The sequence below is a fragment of the Nomascus leucogenys genome, chromosome 14, assembly GCF_006542625.1.
Source record: "Nomascus leucogenys isolate Asia chromosome 14, Asia_NLE_v1, whole genome shotgun sequence".
In the NCBI taxonomy this organism is placed as follows: Eukaryota; Metazoa; Chordata; class Mammalia; order Primates; family Hylobatidae; genus Nomascus; species Nomascus leucogenys.
In genome coordinates, this window is record NC_044394.1 from 48,855,628 (window position 1) to 48,880,646 (window position 25,019).

General features: G+C 45.8%; 1 protein-coding gene and 1 non-coding gene across 6 annotated transcripts in view; both read right to left on the reverse strand.

The window, feature by feature from the left end:
* Positions 1–25,019, reverse strand: part of KIAA1211L (KIAA1211 like) — a 141,692-nt gene that overhangs the window by 23,743 nt on the left and 92,930 nt on the right. For 4 of the 5 annotated variants that reach the window (XM_030827228.1, XM_030827230.1, XM_030827231.1 and 1 more), the window contains 5 exons: positions 19,693–19,861; positions 14,428–14,563; positions 13,915–14,079; positions 8,569–8,763; positions 3,431–5,135 (listed from right to left, as the gene is read on the reverse strand). In XM_030827228.1, coding sequence (XP_030683088.1) covers positions 3,431–5,135; positions 8,569–8,763; positions 13,915–14,079; positions 14,428–14,563; positions 19,693–19,861 — 2,370 coding nt within the window. Of the gene's footprint in view, positions 1–3,430; positions 5,136–8,568; positions 8,764–13,914; positions 14,080–14,427; positions 14,564–19,692; positions 19,862–25,019 lie in introns of those variants that run through there. The other variant, XM_030827232.1, reaches the window with a different exon arrangement.
* On the reverse strand, positions 22,416–22,477 carry LOC115838441. Its single transcript, XR_004033468.1, has one exon. It is a non-coding gene; the product is annotated as a U7 small nuclear RNA (small nuclear RNA).

Here is a 25,019-nt window from a genome sequence, read left to right on the forward strand (position 1 = left end):
GCTGGGGACAAAGCAGTTTGAGTGCCCAAAGCCGAGTCACCTGGAACACTTCAATCATCCAACTTTACTGTACATGCCCTGGAGGGAGGACGGGGGAGGTGGCAGACTATCTGGGAGCTCTGGGCAAGGTATTTGCCACAACAGCAAATATTAGGTCTTTCTGGAAACAGAGTGATATTGTTATTAAAACTTTCATTATCTGTAGGTTTTATACAAACTGAATTGCTTCTAGCTAATATAATTTGGGAGCAATGAGAATGATAATAGTAGAAGTGATAATAATCAATGAAAGCACAAACAGATTTGGCACCTGGGGAAAGGGTGGGGGCAGCTTCACTGCTGGGGTTTGACAGCACAGACCCTGAGATTCTGCTTGGGTCAGCATGAGATAGCCCCTCAAGGTCCAGGTAGGATCAGGCAGCAGGCCCAGCCTGTCCTGGTACCTGTCCTTCCAGTACCACTGCCCCTGCCCCCAAAGTTGCTTCTCTATAGAATGTGAGTAATTCCTTCCCTCTCTCTGTGTTAAAATGAATATCATTAACCATACCCATAAAGTAACCTAGATTCTTCTTTCGCTTTGGAATTCATCTAACTCTGTCATTTCTATGGCTTTAGTGAATGTGATTAAACTTAGACGGATGAGACCATTCTCTTCTACTATATAAGCAAAGCTGTTAATAAACAAATACTCTATTACATTTTATAAATCAAAGAAAAATACACAAGGTCTTTACAGATTATCCCAGGCATTTTATAGTGAAGAAAGCCTGGCTCAGGTTGAGGAACTTACATATAAGTAATGAGCAAAGCATTGCCCTCTGAAGCTTCTTTTCCAGATCTGACTATGAGCTTGATATTCTGTTTTTAAGTTCCATTCATTTAGCAAGCCCTTGAGAGACATTTTCAATTCTAGGCCATGAAGGTCAGGGTTTCATGTGCACAGAGAGCAACTCCTTCCTCCCTTGCTACTTCAATGGCTTTTTAAATCACTCTCCAATAGCTTCAATAACCTCAATGGAAATCTGCAGAGTGGATCGTCAGTGACGGCTTGAACTTCCTCCAAATTCCCGCACTGATTATCCTACTGCAGTGGCAGCAGCAACTCAAAATCACGGCTGTGCCAAGGGGCCTTCAGATTGGGAAGGCCACATGTGTGGGCTCTTTGGAACTGTGAATCCTTGTGTGTCACCTTAGGAATTTAAAGCACTGTAAAAGAGCCAGAAAAGATTAGACTATTTTGGAACTGTTTTCACATTGTTTTTTATGAGCTAATTTTCTTCCTATGTATGCATCTTCCTCTTAGGGCGCAGGATTCCCTAAGAGAGCTACCGGGTTCTATTTCCTCTCTGTCCCACAATGCAGTGCTTGAGTAGCCCGAAACTTTTTTATTTTTATTTTTTTTGAGATGGAGTCTCGCTCTGTCACCCAGGCTGGAGTGCAGTGGTGTGATCTCGGCTCACTGCAACCTCCGCCTCCTGGGTTCAAGCGATTCTCCTGCCTCAGCCTCCTGAGTAGCTGGGATTAGAGGTGTGTGCCACCATGCCTGGCTAATTTTTGTATTTTTAGTAGGGATGGGGTTTCACCATGTTGGCCAGGCTAGTCTTGAACTCCTGACCTTGTGATCTGCCTGCCTCGGCCTCCCAAAGTGCTGGGATTACAAGTGTGAGCCACCACGCTGGGCCAAAACATTTTTAAAAAACAAAATTTGTCATGGAAAACTTCTCCCTAGGGCCCCCATCACATGCACACACAACTTATTTGTGTAGTTTCATTTTCTGGTTCACAGATTTCCATTAATTTAAAAAACCAGCAGGCCAGGCATGGTGGCTCACGTCTGTAATCCCAGCACTTTGGGAGGCTGAGGCGGGCGGATCACTTGAGGTCAGGAGTTCGAGACCAGTCTGGCCAACATGGTGAAACCTCGTCTCTACCAAAAATATAAAAAAATTAGCCGGGCATAGTATCGTGTGTACCTGTAATCCCAGCTACTCGGGAGGCTGAGGCAGGAGAATCACTTGAACCCAGAAGTGGAGGTTGCAGTGAGCCAAGATAGTACCACTGCATTCCAGCCTGGGCAACAGAGAGAGACGGAGTCTCAAAAGCAAACAACAACAAAAACAACAAAAAAACCCAGCAATGAAAGATTCTTTAGCTCTGCTGCAAGTACACATTTTCAACAGATTTCTCATTTCATCTGAAACACTATAAGAAGTGACAAATGTCAAGGACAGAGAAAGGTCATCTACTTTGTCTCTGCTCATTTCAAAAGACAGCTGCTTTCAAATATTCTTACATTCTGCCTCAATCTTAACACAATCTCCCTTTCAGGACAGCAAGTAAATGCTGACCCTCTTGACAGACTTAACGTTTTATACAGACTTGTGATTCCAATACATGGAATACTTTCCATGTTGCAGCTGGGCCACATGAACCTGATTATGAAGCAGGAGGAAATTCTTTCTTGGAGGAAAAGGTCAGAAAGACCCTGATAGAGGAGTATGTTTCATTTATAGCCAAGAAATAGCTTAGGCCCTGAAAGAACCTGCATCAAAATGAGTACACATGTCCTGGGATTTGGACTTTGCTGAGTTTCTCAGGTCAAAAGTGGGAGAAGAATTTGAGGGATTCACTGAGAGTTCTATCAAAATTAGTTTTTACATTTCTCTTTATCTCATGTCTACACACTGACTTCTCTGTACTTATGCAAAATCCTGGTATTTATTTTCCCTTTTCTACTCTTTATTCCTTATTTTATCTCTCTCTTTTTAAAACAGACAGGGTCTCACTCTGTCACCCAGGCTGGAGTGCATGGCACCATCATAGCTCACTGCGGCCTTGAACTCCTAGGCTCAAGCAATCCTATTTCAGCCTCCCAAGTAGCTGGGACTACAGGCGCACATCACCACGCCTGGCTAGTTTTAATATTTTTTGTAGAACGAGGTCTCACTATGTTGCCCAGGTTGGTGTTGAACTCCTGGGCTTATCAGCAGGCTTTGGCCTCCCAAAGTGCTGGGATTACAGGCATGAGCTACCGAGGTTGGCCTGTTCCTTACTCTAGATTAGGGGTGTCCAGTCTTTTGGCTTCCCTGGGTCACACTGGAAGAACTGCCTTGGGCCACACATAAAATACACTAACACTAAGGACAGCTGATGAGCTTAAAAAAAAATTCGCAAAAAGTCTCAATGTTTTAAGAAAGTTTACGAATTCCTATCGGGCCACATTCAAAGCCACCCCAGGCACAGTCCGCGAGTTGGACAAGCTTGCTCTAATCAGACATGATGTTAGTGGGAATTCTGACTCCTTCCAATTCCCCTGCAACAAAGTTTGTACCAGGAGCATTTACACAGTTGGCGAGTGTCTAGCAAGATGTGCCAGTGGATGTGGATCTCCCCAGGCCCTGCCCTTCCCGCACCCTCGGCGGGCTCTTACCAGCTCCCTTGCGCAGCGGCCTTTTCTCCGCCGTCCTGGACTCCTTCCTGGGGTCCCGCTCTCCCGGGCCAGCGTCGGGGGGCGCGGGCTGGTGCGGGAGCGTGAAGCTCTGCAGAAGCGGCTTCCGGGGCAGGGGCGGCTTGGAGCTGAGCGGCTCGGGGGGCCGGGCCTTCCCCTTTCCTTGGTCGCTGGGGGCCCTGGCGCCTCGAAGGGCGGGGGCCATCCCGAGGGGACACTTCTCCTCCTTCGGGAGCACTGTCAGCGACCTTTCTAACCGGACCTCGGCACTGTACCTCTTCACACCCTTCGCCTCCTGAGAGGCGCCATCCCTGTATTTGAGAGAGAGGGAGGTGGACCGGAGCTTGACGGGGAAGGGGTTTCTGTCCTCACTTGGGGCCGGCTCCTGGGCAGCCGGGCAGGCCTCTCTCGTGCTGGGCGCGGCGGCCGCCTCCTGGGGGCTCTTGCGCGGCCCGGCCGGGCTGGCCGCCCTGTCCCCCAAGTCCTGAGGGCCACACTCCGCCGGCTTCCGAGGGCCAGGTTTCGCGTGCTGGGGCTCGGGGAGACCCTGGAGGTCGTCAAGAGCCGCCTCGCTCCTCCAGACCGGGCTGCTTCTCGCGAGGGGCACGCGGCCGCTGGCCCGTTCCAGCGGGCGGGAGACGCCCGGACGAGGCCGCCCTCGGCACGAGGACACCGAGAACTTCTTCGCGCTTCTCAGCTCGGCACCGCCCCTCTCCGCCTTCCGCTCTGGCGCCGCCCTCTCGGCGCCCGCCGGTGGCGCCTCGGCCCGCTCGGCCTTGGGGCGCTCCGGGGCGGCGGCCTCTGCGTCGAGGGAACCGGGGCCGGCCTCCACCTGGGGAGACTCCACGGCGGCAAGCGGCGAGGACGCGGTGGGGCCCTCGCTGGCGGCCGCGGTCCGGTGCTTCAGGCAGCTCTTGGGCGCCGGCGGGCTCGGGGCGGGCGCCGCGGAGGGCTCGGTCCCAATTCTCTCGGGCTCGGTCTCCGCTCCTCTCTCGGGCTCGGTCTCCGCTCCTCTCTCGGGCTCGGTCTCCGCTCCTGTCTCAGGCTCGGGCGCTGGCCCTGGGGATCCCTTCTCCTCATCCGGGAGCACAGGCGGCGTCGGCTCCGCTTCCTTCAGGACACTGTGTTCTGGCCCGTCGGGAGCAGAGGGCGCCTCTGAGGTGGCGGCGGGGTCAGTCTCGGGGGGCGTCGTGTCCCCCTCAGGGATGGCGGTGGGAAACGGGCTCGCGACGTCTTCGGGAGCACAGACCACCTCCTCCGCCTTGTCCGTGGCCGGGGCACACGGGCCTGCGGGGGGCGCCTCCCCATCCTGCTTTCCGCCGTCGGGACCGGGATGCGGGGGGCCCTCCGGCGGGGACGGGGGCTCCACGCGGAGGGTGGGGGCCGACTCGGGCTCGGCGAGCTCTGGGGTGGCCGGGCGGCTTGAGGGGTCCTCCCCGGGGACGCCCTCCTCCTCCACGCTGGCCGTGAGCGCCGAGCAGTGCTGCAGGCGGGCGCGTCTGGCACGGGCCCCTCCGGGTGGCGGCAAGGACGCCGGTGGCCCAGGCTCAGGGCCTCTGTCTGGCGCCACGTCTTGCTGCCCAGAGCTGGGGCTCTCTTCTGGGCTGACTTCCAAAAGTGGCTTCTCCTCGTTTTCCTCCTCCTCTGGGGTGCACGTCAAGTCGCTCAGGGATTCAGACTGAGCGCGCTGAGAGAAATAAAGATAAAAAGCATCGTCGCTATAGCAAATTCCAGGAAGCCTGTCACCTCCCCACTTTCTTCAAGGCTTATAATGGTTTAGTGATAGCAGTGATAGCAGCACTATAAAGCTGGCACTTAAGTAGGCATGTACCCATGGGTGTCTTTTCTCAGTCTGTATCCTACTGGTCTACTTGGGCTCACAAGTTTATCAGGACAATGGCAGATATGCCTCCAAAGTAAATGTCTACAGCTCCTCTGGCAGAGCCTCAAAACCAGTGGACTAGAGTAACACCAAGGGACGGCGACCAACAGCAGCCAGTGTCTGCTATGCTCTGTGCTCCCACACTTGTTATTTCATTTAATCTTCCATTCATCCCAGTGAGGAAGGGATGATGAGTCCCTTTTTGCACTTGAGAGCCAGGAGCTCAGAGAGGCCAATACCTTGTTCAAGCCTGGGCAAGCAGGTGGCCGAGCTGAACAGCTGGGACTCTATGGCCCTGTGTTCCTCCCAGCCAGTCTCCCATGTCAACACTTCAGGAATGTACCCTCATAGTAAAGCCAGACTGGTTTTCCTAAAAGATGGCTCATATCATGCCAATAGCTAACCACGGCTTATAGGATAAAACCAAAATTTTCAGCTAAATGTAAAGTCCTAGATTCTCTGGTCTTAAGCCGTTTCTTCCACTCCCTACTCAGGTCAAACCAAGCCCTCAACACTGTGCCAGACACTTGGTCTGAGTGACTGTCACCTCCCCACTTTCCCCCACCCCCTGCCGCCAACCTCCAAGATACTCTACCAGGACCCCCAAGGACTGTTTCAAACTCTCCCACTCCATGCAGTTTAAGATTCCCCCCTTCTCTGGCCTCCTAAAGCCCTGCTGGCTTGGCAAACATATGCTGCCTTGTGATATTCTTTTTCTGAAAGATCTCTAGAATTCAGATTCCAGTCCAACTTCCTCCTTTTGTCACAAAGTCAGTTCCTGCTCTCTCGGGAAGGAAAGGAGCTCCAGGTAACCAAGAATCATTCAAAAGTAACATGTGGAAATGACCAAAAGGTTGATGGTGTAGAAACTGATCTTTTTAGAAAGTTTGTGATATTAGACACCAAGAGTCACCCAGGCTATTGCTCTCTCCTTCCCCTTTTCTAAAGCAGGAACTGTGACAGGATATGTTTGCAATAGGTTTTTCTTCTTGCTGTTTGTTATTATTTTAACATTTTTTCATGGCATCTGCTTGCTAATAGAATATAGGATGCCTGGGATGTTTGTGACAATACCTAAGCAAACTCTTGCCAAAATGCACAATCCTATTCTTTTGGATTTAAAAAGAGGAAGAGGCACAAAGCTACAGAAGAACTTTCAAAAGCTGCCATGTTGATGGCCTTCTGCTACTACAGGAAACTGCTGATGTTGAAACCTCCTTAGGATGGAGGTCACCTTTTAAAACTATCAGTCATGGAGCCCACACAAGGCAGCAGAGGGGGGCGGCATGGCTGTTCTTTCCTGTCCTGGGAGCATTTAGGGAGCATCTGAAAGCGCCTTGATCCCTGAGAGGGGCCAGACCACAAAGAAGGTCCTTACGGTTGGGAAGAGGGACCTCATGACCAACGGGCAAAGGGTGCTATGGACACTGAAGGACAGAGGCCCCCAGCATCATAGGTTCCACAACAGTGGATGGAGGAAAATATGGACACCTCTGAAAACTTAAGATATCCATGCCTGCTCCTTACCAAGCAGGGAAGGGGAAAAGAGGGAAAGACCATGGATGTGGCAGAGTTGAAATCAAGGAAAGGCTGTGTTTACCTGTTTGCCCAGACTGGCTACATCAGGTTTTCTGTTATTCTACAAAGTGGGATTCAAGAACTAAGTCAAGTTCAAATGTAAAGAAAGGAGGATACAAGCCCTGCCCAAATGGGAGCAAGAAGGGAGGCTGCATTTCCACCTGGAATAGACACTAGGCTTCACTCTGTCACCAAGTCCTGGCCAGGTTGTGGCTGGCTATAAATGCCCTGGCCAGAGCCAAAGACATCCCCGTGGGAGTCATAAATCACAGACTTGAGGGCCAGAAGGGAGCAGGCCCTGGCCCTGTGGTCTCATTCAGCACGAGGACAGGCAGGTCTTGAGTGACTGGACCTTGTCACACCGACACAGCACACAGCCTTTAACTGTGCATGCACTGGACACACACACCTACGCACAAGTATCCTGGTTCCTTGCCGGCACATCAGCCTGAAGGTAACTCACCTTTGCTTCTTCCTCCAGCATTAGTCCCTCAAAAGTCTACTCTGCTGGCATGAGTTTAAAGAACACCTTCCATATGCCCAAAGGAAAACTCGCTCTCTTCAGGGAGTTGCTGAACTCCTGAGTGGCCCTAGCCCAACTGTCTCCAGCTGAGGCACCCAGCTTGCCCTGGGTACTTGACCAACACACCACAATCATGTCACGAGGGAAGGACAGAGGACATTAATCTGTGAGCATCTCTTTATCAGCACTGTCATTCTCTGTGGCCAGGCTGGCCCCCACTCCAGGGGGGACACGTTACAGTGCCCGTCAGGTAGGGGAGAGGAAACAGCCCTATGTGAACCTTGAACCTGCCAGTAAATGAAGCCAAAGTATTCCATGAGCCAGTTTCTCAGCTTCTAGGACTAGGAGGTAACGACACCCTGAGGCAGCACACCCAAAGAGGTGTGCTATCTTTCCGAGGCATGCTCCCCATGCTACTGAGTAGACCCTCGTCCAAGACAGGTGTCCACGCTAGTGTTTCAGCTTCTTTCATTCACTCATTTGTTAATTCACTCATTCATTTGTTCAGTCGTTCATCCATTCAACAACTCTGTGACTAGAAATGTTCTAAGGGCTGAAAATGTAGCCAGGACAGGGTCTCAAGGAAGACTGGCAATAAGAGCACATCAATTTACAAAGGTTACTTTGGCATGTGGCGAGTGCTCTGAAGGAAGTGAACGGGCAGGATGAGTTTTTCTGGGGGACTCTCAGGCCCCAAGGCTGGGACACAACAGCACCAAGGCCTGAGGCTAGAGGCAGCAGGTGAGCTCAAGAGGCAGAAAGGTGGCCAGAACGCTGAGTAAGAAAGAAGGTAAGAAGCCTGAGGGGTAGGCAGGACCTGATGTGCCAGGCCTGGAGTGTGGACTTTACTCTGAGTGCAGAGGGAAGGCAACCAGCATTCAGTAGTGAGTGTGTGAGGAATGACGGACAGACGGATGGATGGATGAATGAATGGAGCGTTTCTGCAGGGGAGAGACAGATCTGGTTTATGTTTAAAAAGATGAGCAACTTCAGCTCCTGCAGCATGGCTCCATCAGCTGTGGGGGTGCTCAGAGGGGGCATGAGACCCTGTGTGGGGGAGTGAGGCAGGTTGTGGGGGTGTAGGGGGGTGCCAAGCCTGCCTGGTCTGCCTCTGTGTGGAGAAGGAAACCCAGTTACCGATGAGAGCCGCCTCATCTTACTCGACCGCTGGTTGCGGGGCTTGACCTGGAGCTTGTGCTTAGCTGCAGAGTTGTCCAGGCAGGAGGAGGATTCTGGAGGGTAACTGAAGTCGGCCACTGGTGCCAGGCTGTTGTTTGAGATCCGGGCAGAAACAGTGCTGTCGCTCACGTGGTCTGGAGACACGACACAGACCTTCATGGGACAAGGAACAAACACACGGAGCATGAACTTCACCGTGTGAAATAAGGACGACCAACGCAACAATGCTCTTTTCTGCTCAGTCTTCCCACACTGTCTCTGGCTTTACGTGTGTGGAAATACTTTTTTTTTTTTCCCTGAGATGGAGTCTTGTTCTGTCACCCAGGGTGGGTGCAGTGGCATGATCTCTGCTCACTGCAACCTCTGCCTCCTGAGTTCAATCATTCTCCTGCCAAGTAGCTGGTATTACAGGCACCTGCCACCATACCCAGCTAATTTTTTTATTTTTAGTAGAGACGGGGTTTCACCATGTTGGCCAGGCTGGTCTTAAACTCCTGACCTTGTGATCCGCCCACCTCGGCCTCCCAAAGTGCTGGGATTACAGGTGTGAGCCACGGCGCCCAGCCAATACTTTCAGTTTGATTCTCAACAAGGAGGGGTCTAGGATCTTCCTGGAGAAAGGTAAATGGCTGGGAGTTTAAAGTGCGGGGCCAGCTCCTGGAAACCAGCTACTCCTTCCCAAGACCATGCAGAGAACCTGTGTCTCAGGCTCCCCCGTCACCCACCCATGGTGGCTGGCACAGGCACTTCAGACAAGAGCTTTCTCTGTCAAAACACACCAGCCTGATTTGTCCAAGGGCACAGTCACCTGGTCCTGTCTCTGGAAGCTGAGGGGAAGGTTCAGAGGTGTGATTTTAGAGGCTGGGGCACAGGAAGTGCGAAGCCCACTGCCCAGTATTCCATCACTGGAGCCCTGTTGGTTCAACCTAGAAGGTCTCTGTGTACTCGTGTCCTTTTGAAGAAATCTGGCTGGACATTGCCATCTGTTAAGTTACAGGTATTTTACTCATTTATACTTCAGCACGGAAGAACTGATAGCAAATGGCAAACATGTCACCTGGGACAAAGGGATGCTGGCAGTCATGTGAAAGAATGAGGGCAACACCCGCAGATCCCTGCCCCCCAAACTTGGCCAGCTCCGCCACTGAGTGAGGTCGAAGTGGGCTCCCCTGCAGACATGAGTTGGCATGAAACTCGGAGCACCTGTGAGCACATGCAGCCCAGATGAGGGGCGACGTGCACAGGGAGACTCTGGGAGGTGACAGGCTTTTCGTATAACTCTGTGATCTTCAAGCAAGCTTTCTATTCGAGCACGGTGTGCAATATTAGTGTAAAGTTTCCATTTAACTTAAGAGTAGAATTTTATTCACACAACAATTCAGTAAGCCCTCATGAAAACAGTGAATGAGGCAGTGAGACAACACACCAGTGCCGTCCCCAGTGGCAAACTCCTAGGGCCATGGGCACATCCGCTGTTTCTTTTCTATAACCCTGGTACCCCCACACAGAGCAGGTGCCCAGCAGCCTTTGCTAACCCGGATAGGGAACCATAAGGATGATCGTACTGGAGAGATGGGCTCCGATACGGGAAGAACAACCTCTTCCTGTTCACGTGAAGGTCTCGCCTATTTTCTAATAAAAGTGTAAGTTTATCTGTGTAAACAAGGAGGAGATAATTACTAAATTGGGGGAAAGGGGGCTAAAAGTGGACATAATCTATTTGAATTCTCTTTTAGCTACTCAGGTACTTATGGGAATAAAGCAAGAAAAATTATGTTAAAAATAAGCCGCAAGTCTCCTGGCAACAACTACATCTCTGCCTGTGGCTTTGGCTCTCACTGTGGTCACTGACAACTCAGGAAGTCACCTTAGATTGGGAAGTCGATACCTTTCCCAGAGAGTCTTCCTTAAAGGTCACAAACAGGATGTGTACATTTAAAAATAATCATACAGAATCTGTAATATTTACCCTTGTCTAGAGGAACAATGTATAAACATTTGGTTAAAAAGAAAATCTCACTGCCTAGGACTTATGAGAATAGACAAGATCAGCTGCTTTGCAAGCTCAGTAAGAATGATCACGGTGCCTGTGACAACAATACCCCGACCACTCCTCTTTATAGAATAAAGCCCAACACCCTGAAGGCTCCGAAGGATGCACAGCAGGACCTCCTCCCTGTGGGCCGCCCTGCGTCTGTCCTGCCTGAGTAGATGTCTTGGGCTTAGGCCCACCGCGGCCCCTGGTTAGGGGACTTTGGCATGGAGCTTTACTTCCCTGACCTGTGTCCCAGGTACAAGCTCTCCCTGACTAGGGAACTCAACTCCTCTGGCCTCAGAACTCTCACTTCTGTTTCCACTGTTGCTCTGAGAGATCTTGGGGTCCAGAAAGACCCTCATCTTCATGACCAAGGAGAATCATGTCTGTTGTTGATCAGTGATGTAACTACGTGAGGTGGTTTGGGGCCCATGGGGAGGAGGTGAGGGCTGGGAAGCTGGCTTCATGGGAGGGCTGGCAGCATCCAGAACATTCACCTCTGCATGGTTTGCTTCCAGTCACCCAATTTTTCCTGAAATCTGTGCTTCTGGATGATTCTGAAAGCAGAGGATTTAAAAGTCTAGCATGTGTCTCTTTGTTGCAGGGAAGGCAGCTCAAAGGACCCAGAGGAAACAGCTGGGGTCAGAAGCTTTTCATGGGCGGCCCTGAGTGACAGGTGCTTTAGGATGTGTGTCCTCAAAAAGAGGGGCTCAGCCACTGAGGAGTGGGCCGGGGGCAGTGCATGCAGGAAGGGCCACTGGACAGGAAGCAGGGGGGCCTGGCTGTTCCAGGGGTGAAAAGAAGCCGCTGGTCCTGCTGGGAAGGAGAGGTGCTGATCTACCCAATCTCATCTTATCCCCCCAAAACCCTCTGAGTCAAAACCCTCTGAGCACACAGATCCTAAGAGGTGATAACCCTGCCTGAGGCCTCCCTCTGGAGCTGTGGGGCATGTATTTGTTCATTTGCCACCAGATCTGTGTTCCCTCCCCATCTTCCCTTCCCGCATCACCAGGAGCAAAATGACTCAGTAGCCTTGCCGGTTTATCACACTCTGCATGGCATGTCCTGCTTCATAGCAGGACACCTAGAATATGACCAGTTAGACATAATTTTATCTTAAAAACCACCAGGTAAACTTTCATTGGTTGTTATCACACTTGGTAATAAAATTTGAAAAATTATTCCATATATTTCCTGAAAACTTTATTCTATCAGGAAATGTCACCTTGGTTATAACATCAAATACTTGCTACTAAAGACTCTTTTTTTCCATAATAATCTTAAATTTTTCTGTCTATGTGGGCCTATGTGTAAGCCTGTGGGCCTGTGTAAGGTGTAAACAGGCTGCAGCCCATCCTTTTGGGGCTTAAGGCACTATTATATCAAATACCACATATTCTACAAGCCCATTTTAAAGGGTGTGTTGTTTTTCCCTCTCAATCAACCAATTATGCATAAAAACTTTCAGGCCTCAAAATGCAATCATTGTGTCTTCAAAATGATGAAGACACTAAAGATTACCTTTTTTTTTAAGTCTTAAAGGCCCAAATTTTGGTTTCCTATGAAGCTAGTAGATTGCCCATATTACCCAATAATTGATAAAATCTCAGAACTTTTTTTTTTTTTAAATAAGGGCCAACCACAGGAGGTGGTTCTGCTGTGAGAGATAAGGTCAGGCTGGCCCAGCCGAACCAGCTGTAGAATTTGTGCCTCATGGTGTCACACGGGTTTGGAGATAGGCTTGCTCTTCAATGGATGGGTTAAAAACTACCTCTCCTCTTACTTCCCGTCCTGGCTAAAGGCAGAGAACTGGGATGCTGTGAGAGTCAGAGACCTGTAGGATGGGAGGAGGGGGAGTCCATCTATGATGAGGAAAGAGGCAGCTCACGACAGACCTCTTCCTACTGCATAGCTCAGAAATACACAAAGTCACATATGCTCCTGAGAGGAGGACACTGAAACTGCACACGGGAATACTTGGAGGTGTTAAAGGGGTACAGGGTTGGCTCGGTGAAGTCTATGAAATAGGCCACCCCATCCTCCTCATCCTTTCTCCCTTCTGCTCGAGGCTGGAGAGCAGGCCTGGGTAGCCCACTGTCCTCAGACCCTGCTCCTGGAATGAGCAGGGACAGTTTCGCCCCGGAGCAGAATTCTGGAGAGAATAATTCTCTAGCTGGCTTCACGTCAGTCCCTACCCCACACACTCAGCCACACCACAGTCCTTCTGCCTTTTTCATCAATGACGTTCTGGGAACTCACAACTACACACAAAAATTTGGTGTGGCAGGGTGTATAGGTGTCCACATTGAAGTGGCTTCTGAACAGAATTCAGAGAAGCACAGAATCTGCAAGGCAGTGGGTCACAATGAAGCTCCCCCTTCACTGTGAATGGCCCCTTGAGCAGGCCAGAGGTGACAGGAGCAGGTGTGTGGCTATAAAAAATAAACTCTGGCCTTTATTTGTTTTTCAAATGTCAGCATAACAGACAACTCCAACTCTATCCATCCTCCACAGTCAGGCTTGTCTACATGCGAACGATGACCGCCTATTTTTAACATTTATGTGCAAGTACGGTATATGGGCATTAAGTGTTCTTACCACAATAACAAAGAATTTAAAATGTGGCAGCATCGCGAACTATGTTGTTTATGCACGAGAAAGAGCTCAGTTCCTCGGGGCCCCCCTCTTGGATTCTAATGGAGAAGGTGGTGTTTGGGACTGGTTCCTCCACCCTGCTGAGGTCATCCGTTCCTCTCTTGTTTGTCAACCTTTCCCTGCTGCCCTGTTTGCCAGAAATACAGCACATTACTACCCCTATGCCAACACTGCCTCAAGGTCACAAACTCAGGCACTGGAGACCATCAGAGCCTCGACTATCACATGCTCACTACTTCCCCCTCCCACCGGCCAAATGTCGTGGCAACGGAAAACAGATACAACATGTTTCCCTACTTCTAATGGGGTTCTGGGTCTGGCCATCTGCTCAGACAGGAAAGTCAAGGGACAGGGTTGATTCTGGGTTGATTCTATCAACCTATCACCCTCATAAAAAAAAGTCAACAAAACCACATCTCCTAACCAGACCTGAATTTCTACTCAAAGAACAAAAATAAACACAGCTCAAGAGCTGACTGTAGGCTCCAGTGACCCGGTCGGCCACACCATGCACAGCCTGGAGATCTTAGGGGCACACACAGGGGATCTCAGAGCTCCAGTGCCCTCCAGGGCAGGTGTGGATGGAGACGTGCAGTGGTACAGGCCGTACTTGCCTTTATGGTGGTGCCGGGACCCACGTCGTGCAGCAGAGACATCTCTGGGGGGCTCCTGGGCAGCCCATCATCCTCAGAACTCATGCCGGCATCCTCTCCTCGCTTGGCAGGAAGCCCCCCTGGAGGAGGCGGTGGCCCCATTTTCACATTACACTGTATTTTTAACTAGATTGGAATAAAGAACATGTGCTCTTATTTTCATCATGATATTTATCAACAAATCCTCCTGCTCTAATTCATTCATGCTGGAAATGCCTTCAGTGTCTTGGTGTGGTGCAGAGAACTGAACTGAACGTGCATCTGCCACCAGCTCTTCCACTGCCATCTCTTCTTTGTTCATCTAAGAATGAGTCGAGATCCCATTGCAGCTCATTTGCTGTGTTCTTGGGGAGCTGTCATGTACATGTGATTCTACTTTACGGCATATCAAATAAACCAAGCAGAAATCATTTAAAAACTTCTTGATGGATATTTGACTTGCACACCAGGTGACATGACCAAGGAAACATTTACCTGCAGAGCTTTAATCCGATCACACACATTTTCTTGGGAAAACACCCGCACAGGCCGAGTAGCGTCCTGTCCGGACTCAGGAATGAAAATACTGTCGTGAGAAAGGGCCCGGCTGCCCAGCGTGCCCCTCGACTCCCTAGGATAAAAGAGCCACTGTGAGACTCTGTCCATCTCCATCTTACTGACCCCTGGGGAACTCAGAATGAGAAAGGGGGATGTGAGTTAACAGAACATCGAACAACACTCCCTCTGCTGCATTTACATTTCAGTGGTCCCTGACTTCAGTTCATCCACACACTGTCAAATGCCAGTCAACTATTTGGAGCATTGCAGAGATAGAAATTTTCCTAGGAGATATAAAGGTTGTGTGAATTATTTTTATATTAATGAAAAAACCAAGGTTTGACAAGGTGTGAGGTGCAAGACAGCAAGCCTGCAGAGGGGAGGGGCTGGCACGGCCAGCTTCTGAGGAGGCCTGTCCCGGCTGCCCCAGGGAGGGTGAGGTCACGCCTTGTGGACAAACATGCAGCCCCTCCGTGGGCTGAAGGCTGTGTGTGCAGCAGGCTGAAGGCCTGCTTGATGAACGCATCCTCACACACACCTCACACAGACCAAGACATACATCCGTGGCTGGTTTGAAATGAGAACTGCAAATCTGCAAAGCCATGGTCTCTTTTTATGACCTGGCACCATCTGTGTGACCAAAACCTCTGTGCCTGCCTAGATCCTGGAGCAGAGATGGTGGCCTTCTGTCATCGCCATCCCAGTCCCTTCCTCAGCTCTGAACTTAAGAATCTGATCTGGGACTAAACCCACAGGACATTCACAAAATGTCCTAAAAGGATGTGGGAATCAGCTGTCAAATTTTCCTAGCAGCACTGGCTGCCTGAACAATAGGTGGAAGGAGATGACTGAGCCTGATGACGAAGGAAGGAAAGCCTGCCTCTGCACACACTGGACATCTTGTGTGCACCACTTCACCCCCTTCCCTCCTGCCACTCCCCTACCCTGGGCATCCTGTCCACTGTGGGGCATTAAGGACTCTGAGGTGTGGCCCTGTCCCGCTGTAGATCAGACTGTGTTGGTTAATAATGCTTCCTTCTAATTAAACTCTCACGCCTGCAACAGTAAGCTTGCAAGTGGGAACCCATGGCTCCCAGGATGTGTGTGTCCTCACATGCCAGGGAGGGAACCATGCCAACTGAAGGAATCAGGATCTCCCTGCCAAGGGCAGCTGTTAACCCAAAGGTCACACACACATTTGGATTTTCCTCCCACAGTGGACAGCCCGTGGCCCACACTCTGGGAACCACAACCACCACCCAAGCACCTCCGTTTTGGATATAATGAGGAGTGGAGGCACCATAAAGAGGCCTCTGCAAAAACACAAAATGGCACATGTGCAAGACCATTCACTACAGCAATATTCAGAAGAGTGAAAGATGGGAAACCTAGTGCCCCTCAGTAGGCATCTAACTGAATCAACCATGAATGTCATACAATGGAGGACTCCACAGCTGGTCTGATGGGCAGGAAGGTCTCTACACGCTGCATACAGGCATCACCAGATACTACTAAGTGAAATAAATAACAACCACTGCAGAACAATGTTCACAGCATGTCAGCACTGCATGGGAAAGGGGGGCCTGGATATTATCTGAACATGTGCATGTGTTTCTTATATTTAAAAAAATGAAAATAGAAGAATAAATAACAAATAAATAAAAGTGGTTTTCTTTAGGGGGAAAGAAATAACTAGATGAGGAGACATAGCGCAAAGATACCTACATTGACAACTTTGTCTTTGAAACTATGCAAACGTTTTATATAATTAAAAGACGAAACCAAACAAAAAGAGAAATAAAACAATCTCTAAAATTAGAAAACAAACACAAGAAATCTGATTTTATATCAGATTGTTGGCATGACCCCACAGAGAATATAATAATTTCAAGTGACTTTGACTCCAATGTATCGAAGATAGAATACATTCTAGGAACAACAACAAGAAAACGAAAGATATCAAATTGCACTCACTAGTCTTATTAGTAGTAATAATAATTAAAAAACCAAAAATATGAAATTGCACTCTGTAGTTTTATTAGCAATAACCTGATTATAAGACAGTGTGCAGAAAAGTATTTATAGTATTTTTAACTTCCATATAGGAAAGGGTTAAGGAAATTATTATAAATATATAATAGGTTAAAGAAAATAAGTCATTTTGTTAATATCATAAGGAGCCCTGGTTTCCAGTGTAAGAGAAAAGAGAATACAAAGAATTAAACAAGTAAAAATGTTGTCTTATTAAACTTGAATTGGAAATATCAGCAAATTAATGATTAATTTTTCTCTTGAAAAATAAACCATTTCCTAGCTATATCCACTGGGAAAATTTAGAATCAGTGACAGCTAATTAGTAATCATCACCCCTGGCAGCTGGACTGAGGTCTTTAAAAGCCATTTCACACCACAAGGAGGGAGCCAGGGTCCTGTGAAGAAAGTGCTGATTCCAGGTCAGGGGGAGAAAATATACCAAATAAACCTGAGATTTCTCAATGGACAAGAAAGTAAGGAAGCCATCAAAGATGAATGGGGTCATGTCAAAAGATGGAGCGAATTTCAAGTGACTCTCAACAGCATAAGATGGAACAACTTGAGCATTAAAATGAATAAAGACTGTCATGGATCAAAGCAAATCAAATATATAAAAAGTAATGCATTCCCAGTGATATTTGAAAAAAAAAAAGAAAAAAACAAAACCCACTGGCCACTGTCGGGAGTTGCTAGGGGACCACGTCATTACTCTGAGGGTGGATCAATAAAAGGAGAGCCAAGCATGATCCTGACTTGACTTTACAAATTGTATTTCGGAGCGACCAAGCAATTGATGAAGGAAAGTTCTTCATCAAAGAATTTCAGTTAGCAAGTGTACAATGAATGATAGAATTAGAAAAACCACCACTTTGTGACAAAATAACAGATCATCACCAGGTGTTAAAACTGTCAGGTGAAGGCTGGTGGAGGGACCACAGTGACACACCCTGAACCCACTGCTCAGAAAGCATGTGACTCATCATGGGATGTGACAACATCCAGCACCTGCTTGAACCTAACAGAATCTGGATCCACCGAATGATGTACCGGGAATTGGGAGAATATAGGAAAGAGTTGAGTCACACCAGGAGAAAGCAAAGCCAGAATATGGGACATTCTGCAGGACACATGGCCCTGCTCTTCCTTCAGATCAATGACGTGAAACAAAGGGAGAGGGCAAAAGGAAATCGTTATAGATTAACAGACTTAAGAAGCACAACCGCACAGACACAGACACGATAAATGGGCGTCACTTTATTCAACCCACAGGGTCCCATGTGGTTTGCTCACACTAATGTGCCTTAGTAAATGGAGCTGTTTTCCCCACAGTGATGGATGAGAAGTTGCCGCAGACTCTCCCACAGGCCAGACAGTACTTTCCTCTTCCTCTATGCTGCTCTCTAAAAATGTCATTTGCACTTCCCAGGCCTCATCATGCTTCACCCACAATCTTCCTTGCCTAGCATCAAAACCAGCAAACTGTTACCAGTCACTGAGGGCCAGCTCCCTGCAAGGTGCTGGGAATATCAGGATAAAAAGCACACCGTCTCCACTTTCCATGGGCTCCTGTGACAGGGAGGACATCAGCAAGTGGACAGGACAATTCATCCCAGCTTGCCCCTCTGGCTGGGCTCCTGTCTGTGGTTGGAGGGGCCACTCCCAGGCCTGTCTCTCCAACACCAGAACTGTGTGCTCCAGTCAAGAGACAGGGGTGGATGGGGGTGGGTGTTAGAGTTTCCCTGGGGCTTGCAAAGTGATGACATTGAATAATTAGTAATATTATCGCGATAACATCTCGTTCCCCAAGAGTTCAGAGCACCGCCTAAAAACTGCATGCACGGCCGGGCGCCGTGGATCACGCCTGTTATCCCAGCACTTTGGGAGGCCAAGGCGGGCGGTCACGAGGTCAAGAAATCGAGACCATCCTGGCTAACACGGTGAAATCCCGTCTCTACTGAAAATACAAAAAAAAATTAGCCGGGCGTGGTGGCGGGCGCCTGTAGTCCCAGCTACTCGGGAGGCTGAGGCAGGAGGATGGCGTGAACCCGGGAGGCGGAGCTTGCAGTGAGCCGAGATCGCGCCACTGCACTCCAGCCTGGGCGACAGAGCGAGACTCCGTCTCAAAAAAAAAAAAAAAAAAATGCATGCACAGTATATCCCTTCCACACTTCACATAGTGCAATGTGAGTCTATTACATTCCCTGCTAGCACCAAAAACAAAAACAATCAAAACCAAAATCAAACCCAAAACTGAAAAAAAAAAAAAAAAAAAAAAAGTCCAATCTTTCCTTTCCTGTCATCTGGTGCCACCAAGTGGCCAGCAAAATTTCTACTCCTTTAAAAAACAGGCAAGGAGGCTGGGGAGGGGGGAGAGCAACGGAGGGGACAGGACACCACTATTGGGATGCTCAAGCCTGGGACCCATCTCAGCGTGGTCTGTACCCCAAACCTGAGGGATACTATGTTTTCTGAAGAGTTCTATCCTTAAAGGGCCAGTGTTGTCTTAAAAAAAAAAAAGGCAAAAGCTAGCATAGCAACAAATCTGTTTCGTTTCCTCTTAGTCACAGAAATAACTGCTAGAATAACTGCAGCATATGTACTGTAACTATATTTTAATGAAATACAAGTTATAAAAATAAGGATTTCTTTACTAGACCTCCCCAGTTTTTTGTGCTTATTGGGTCTGTTCTTTATGATATTTTTGGATGATTTTTTTCTAAGATAGCAAGAAGCGCCCCCTCCCCACCCCCATCAAGTGAAAATATTCTGATTAGATTACTCAACATTCAAGTTTAGAGAAATGTATTTTTCTAGTATAGTATCTAGGTCCTCAAAAGAGTTTTAAGTCAAGTTAAACCAGGACCCCTATCCTGATCCTGTCACTTTCAGCTGTAGGATGCTGGGCAAGTTCTAAATTTTATCTAGGGCTTATTTTGTCCATTTATAAAATGGCATATAGTACCTCCTCTCCCACAGTTACTGTGGACTTAAACACACACAGCGTTCTCCATCCCTAGGTTTGAAAAGACAGAAAACACAACTTCTATGGAAGAACCTCTGATGGAATTACCCAGGAGGAAAGGGGGCTCAGAAATCCAGCAAGTTACCAGGATAATGAAATAATGTATTTGGGTGCTCCTGGCCCGAGGGATGTAAAATGCAACTTACTCCAGCTCATCCTCGGAATCGTAGCCCACTGGCCCGGATTCGATGGCAATGACCTCATTCCTCGTCTGACTTTGTTTCCAGGTGCTACTTCCTGTGGACGACGGCGATTCTTTTCTCTTCTTCTTCCCAAAAAACTTCTTAAAAGTTTTGAATTTAGATTTTTTCTTTCCTATACAGATTAGAGAAAAAATAATAAGACTGTTACAGTGTGTGTTTATGTGCATGTATACAACAGGCACATAAAAGAGAGAAAGCAAGATTTCTATCCATGCATCAGTTATCTGCTTCTGAAAAGTCCTTTTACTGCTCAAAAGTACATGGTATACCAGTTTTGCACACCTGAAAACACATCTTGTTTCTTTTTATTTAGGATATTTAAATAAAAGAGACAAGAACACTTTGGAAGATGATCACAGAATCAAAATTAGCAACTTTCCTCTCATGTATAATCAAGTTTTAATTTCTAAAATATATTTGAGGCTGCAGTGAGCTATGATTGCACCACTACACTCCAGCCTTAGTGACAGAGCAAGACCCTCTCTCTCAAAAAAATAAATAAATAAAAATTATGAATTGCTTTGTCTAGTGTGAATACAGCATCAAGGACAATCAGAGGAGGCCCAACCTCAAGGGCAAGAAGGTGGCTCTGTGGGGCACCAACTGCATGATGAGCTAATGACTTTTGGTGAGAAAAACAATGAGACTGGTCATCCCCGAAGGGGTGGGGTGTGGCCAGGCTGAGCCCAACTCTGCCATGCTTCCTGGATTATTAGAATTCACCACACTTTTCAACATTTTGTAATCGCTCCTCTGGTGACACCTTCATTCTCTCCCACGAATTCTATCATACCCAGGTTTCCATGATTTCACATTAGCTGCTCAGCAAAGTTCATTCCTTTCCCAGAATAGTTACAGAACTGACAGTGGAGGGATGCAGCATCGTAGACTCCTGTATTTCAGGAGTGATGGAGAAATGAAAGCGTTTCGGACAAACAAAAACTGGGTTGGCCCCAGTAAGCCCCCAGTAAAACAGATTCTACACGAATGCACCCTCAGGCCAAAGGAAAATCTTCCTAGTGGACAATCTGGAATATGAGAAGGAATGAAGAGCAAAGAAAACAATAAGCAAGTGGATACAGGAAGCTGTCTAATACATCCTGAAAATTTGCACAATTTATTACTTTTTATAATAATTTAATAAACTGAATTCCTTAAAAAACCCAGGCTCTTTCTGTTGTGTTTATATTATTGCCTCCTTGGAAAGCTTACATGATCTTACTCTCATGGGGAGAATTACTTAGGATTACTTTAGTAGGAGTTCCTACATCATTACAGGTAGAACAAATCCCTCTCCAGGGATAAATCAGTTCTACAGCACAGTTTTCTCAACTTCTAGTGTGGAAGTGTTCTCAAGTTTATAATTGTAAAAAGTGTTTATGTTGTCAGTAGATGGTTCTCAATGAGCATTTATGATTCTGAAAGATTCTTAAGAGCTTTCTGCATTTGGTCAGGACACCCTGTGGCTTTTGCCTAGTCAACAAATTGGTATGCATCCTCGAAGGCCTCTACACAGCCTCAATATCATGACCATCAAAGATGCTGCTTACAGCATTAATGGTGTCTTCAAGTATAACTGGTAGAGCTCAACTATAACTGCTGTACACCTTTGTTCCACTGGCAGGGCTTAGTCAGCCATCTATTTGTTTGAGTTATATTTCTTCTCCTACTAGGCATTGTAATTCAGATTCTTTAATGGTTACAGGACTAGTCCAGTTTTCTACTTCTTGAATCTGTTTCTTTAAGTAACATTTTTCTGAAAGTATATTTTTTCCAAATTTTCAAATGTATTGGTAAAAAATTATTAATAATATATCTTTATCTTTCAAGCATTCACAACATCTATAGTGATTGATGCTTTTTTCTCACCTTGATATTAATTATCATAAATATGCCTCTTCTTTGTTCCTTGATCAATCGCAACAGAGGCCTATCAATTTTAATTGCCTTAAAAAAGTTTAGCTTTGTTAATTCTTTCATTTGAATGTTTATTTCATATTGTATTAATTTCTGTTTTTATCCTTATTCTTTCCTTCCTTTCTGCAGGTTTACTTTGTTATTTTCTTAAATTTCTTGAGATAAACACTTGGTTTATTACTTTTTAGACTTCCTTGTTTTTATAATATAATATTTAAGGCAATGCATTTCCCTCTAAGTCTGTTTTAGCTGCATCTACATGTTTTAGAATGTAGTATTTTCATTATTGTTTGGTCAAAAATATTTTCTAACTTCTATTATGGTACCTTCTTAGACTTATGGGTTATTTAGGAAAGTATGTCTTCTTCATTTCCAAGCAGTTGAGGATTTTCTATGGGTTATTGATTTCTAGCTTAATTGCACTGTGGTCCAATAACATACTCTGAACGATTTGAACCCATTCAAATCTGTTGATACTTGCTTTATGGCTTACCATATGAACAATTTTTAAAAATGTTCCTGATGTGCTTGAAAATAATGCATTTTCTTCAGTGTTCTATATATGTCAATTAGAACAAAACCTTTTTTATAATTGTGTTGTCCAAGTATTTTGTATCTTTACTGATTTTTAAAGTGTTTGTTTTATCAATTACTGAGAGAGATGTGTTAAAAATAACCCCACTCTGCTTATAGATTTTCTTATTTATGTTTAGTTGTCAATTTCCACTTTACAACTTTATTGTTGGGGAGGTTGCTTTCCCGCAAAAACCAGAAAGCCTGCTAGACAAATTCTAAAAGAGCTGTAATACAACTTTCTATAATATGTTAATGCATAGAAATGTAAAATTATTATCTTGCTGGGGAACTGAACATTTTGTGAAATGGCCCTTTTTATGTTTAGTTATGTTTTTTGCCTTACATTTCATTTTGACTGCTATTAGTACAGGTCGATCAGACCAAATCTGAAAATCTGAAATGCTGCAAAATCTGAAACTTTTTGAGCTCCCACGTGATGCTTAAAGGAAATGCTCACTGGAGCATTTCAGACTTTGGATTTTCAAATTTGAGACCCTCAGCTGGTAAGTATAATGCAAGTATTCCAAAATCTGAAAAAATCCGAAATCTGAAACACTCCTGATTCCAGCATTTTGGATAAGGGATACTCAACCTGTGCAGCTACACCATCTTCCTTTACCCAGTGTTCACAAGGTATAGGCTTCTGTATCCTATTACTATCCTTACCTTTCTGAACTTTTATAGTTAAGATTCATATGTTTAGAGTTTTGGAATCTAATCTAATAATCTTTAACTCTTAACTGGAACAATTAATGTAATTAATTAATCTAACTAGTCCACTCACACTCACCGTAATTACTGATATATTAATAAAAACAAGTCTATCATCTTATGTGTTTTTTAATTGATCTTTAAAAAAAATTCCATTTCTTCCATTGCTAGTTTATAACCCCTACCTTTTGCTTCCTCTTTCAGTGGTTATACTACACATTTGATTACAGGTCAATACAAGGACCTTCGAATACTTTAATTCCATTTTTATGCACTACTGTTTTAATTCTGATTGTTAAAAAAAAAACCCGAAGTTACTTCATGTTCATGTAGATGTGTCCACTTGCTTATTGTTTTCTTTGCTCTTCATTCCTTCTCATATTCCGGATTGTCCACTAGGAAGATTTTCCTTTGGCCTGAGGGTGCATTCGTGTAGAATCTGTTTTACTGGGGGCTTACTGGGAGCTTACTGGGGTCAACCCAGTTTTTGTTTGTCCGAAACGCTTTCATTTCTCCATCACTCCTGAAATACATTTTTTCCTAGGTATAACATTCTATTAAGTTGGTGCAAAAGTAATTGCAGCTCTTGCCATGACATTTAATGGCAAAAATAGCAATTACTTTTGTACCAACATAATAGTTTGGCAGTTACTTTTCCTAAGGATATTTAGGCTATTATTTCCCTGTTTTGTGGCTTCTACTGTGTTGAGAAGTTAGGCATTAGTTATTTTTCTGCTCCTGTCCAGGTAATCTGTCTCTTTTTCTCAGACTCATTTTAAGCTTTTTCATCCTCTTTGGTTTTCTGCAGTTTTACCTCATATGGATTTTCTTTGATTTATCCTTCTTGGGATTCATTGGGTTTCTTAAACCTGTGGGTTGGGTCATCTTTTTGATAAAATCCAGAAAATTCTCAGCCCTTCTCTCCTCCCGAGACTATGCTCAAATGGATATTACACCCTTTCACTTACTCTCTATGCCCCTTGTTCCCTTTTTATTTTCCATCTTTTTACCGTTCTATGGTACATTTTGTATAATTTCTTGTGATCTAACTTGATCTGATATAATCTGTTGTTATAACCATGCATTTTAATAATTACATTTATTTTACATAAATTTAATTTAAAATAAAATTTTAATAATTACACTTATTTTAAATGAATTTATTTAAAATAAAATTTTAATTATTACATTTATTTCTAAAAATTCCTTTGTTTTTCAAAACTGCTATACCTTGTAAAAAAACTTATTTTTAAAATTACACACAGTAAAATTCATTCTTTTTGGTGTACATAGAGTTGTATAATTATCACCACAATCAAGATACAAGACTGTCCTCATGCTGCCCTTTTGTAGTCCAACATTCCCTGCTACCTATAACCCCTGGCAACCACTTATAACTTCTCTGTTCCTATAATTTTGCCTTTTCTAGAATGTCATGTAGATTAAGTCACACAGTATGTCCCCTTTTCATTCTGGCTTCTTTCACTCAGCACAACGCATTAGAGGCTCACTCATGTTATACCAAATCAATAGCCTATTCCTTTTTATTGCTGAGTAGAACTCCACTGTGTGGATATACCAGTTTGTTGAACAATTTCAACCTGCTGAAAGACATCTGGGTTCTTTTCAGTTTTTAGCAATTATAAATAAGTTGCTATAGTTTGTGCGTGTGCGTGTGTGTGTGTGTGTAAACATAAGTTTTCACTGCCAAGTAAATACCTAGGAGTTGGATTGCTGAGTCATAGGCTAAGTGTATGTTTAACTTCACAAGGAGCTGCCAAAATGTTTTTCCAAAGTGGCTGTGCCATTTTGCGTTCCTCCCCTCAATGCATCCTTATCAGCTCCTGTTGTTATGGTGGTTTTCTCCAGACGTTTAATAGGTGTGTCCTGGTATCTCACTGTAGTTTTACTCTGTATTACCTAATGATTATAGATATTGAGCATTTCTTCATATGCTTCTTTGCCATCTGTACATCTTCTTAGGTAAAGCATCATTTAAAATTTGCTCCCCATTTTGTAACTGGGTTATTTGTTTTCTTATTTTTGAATTTTGAGAGTTCTAAATA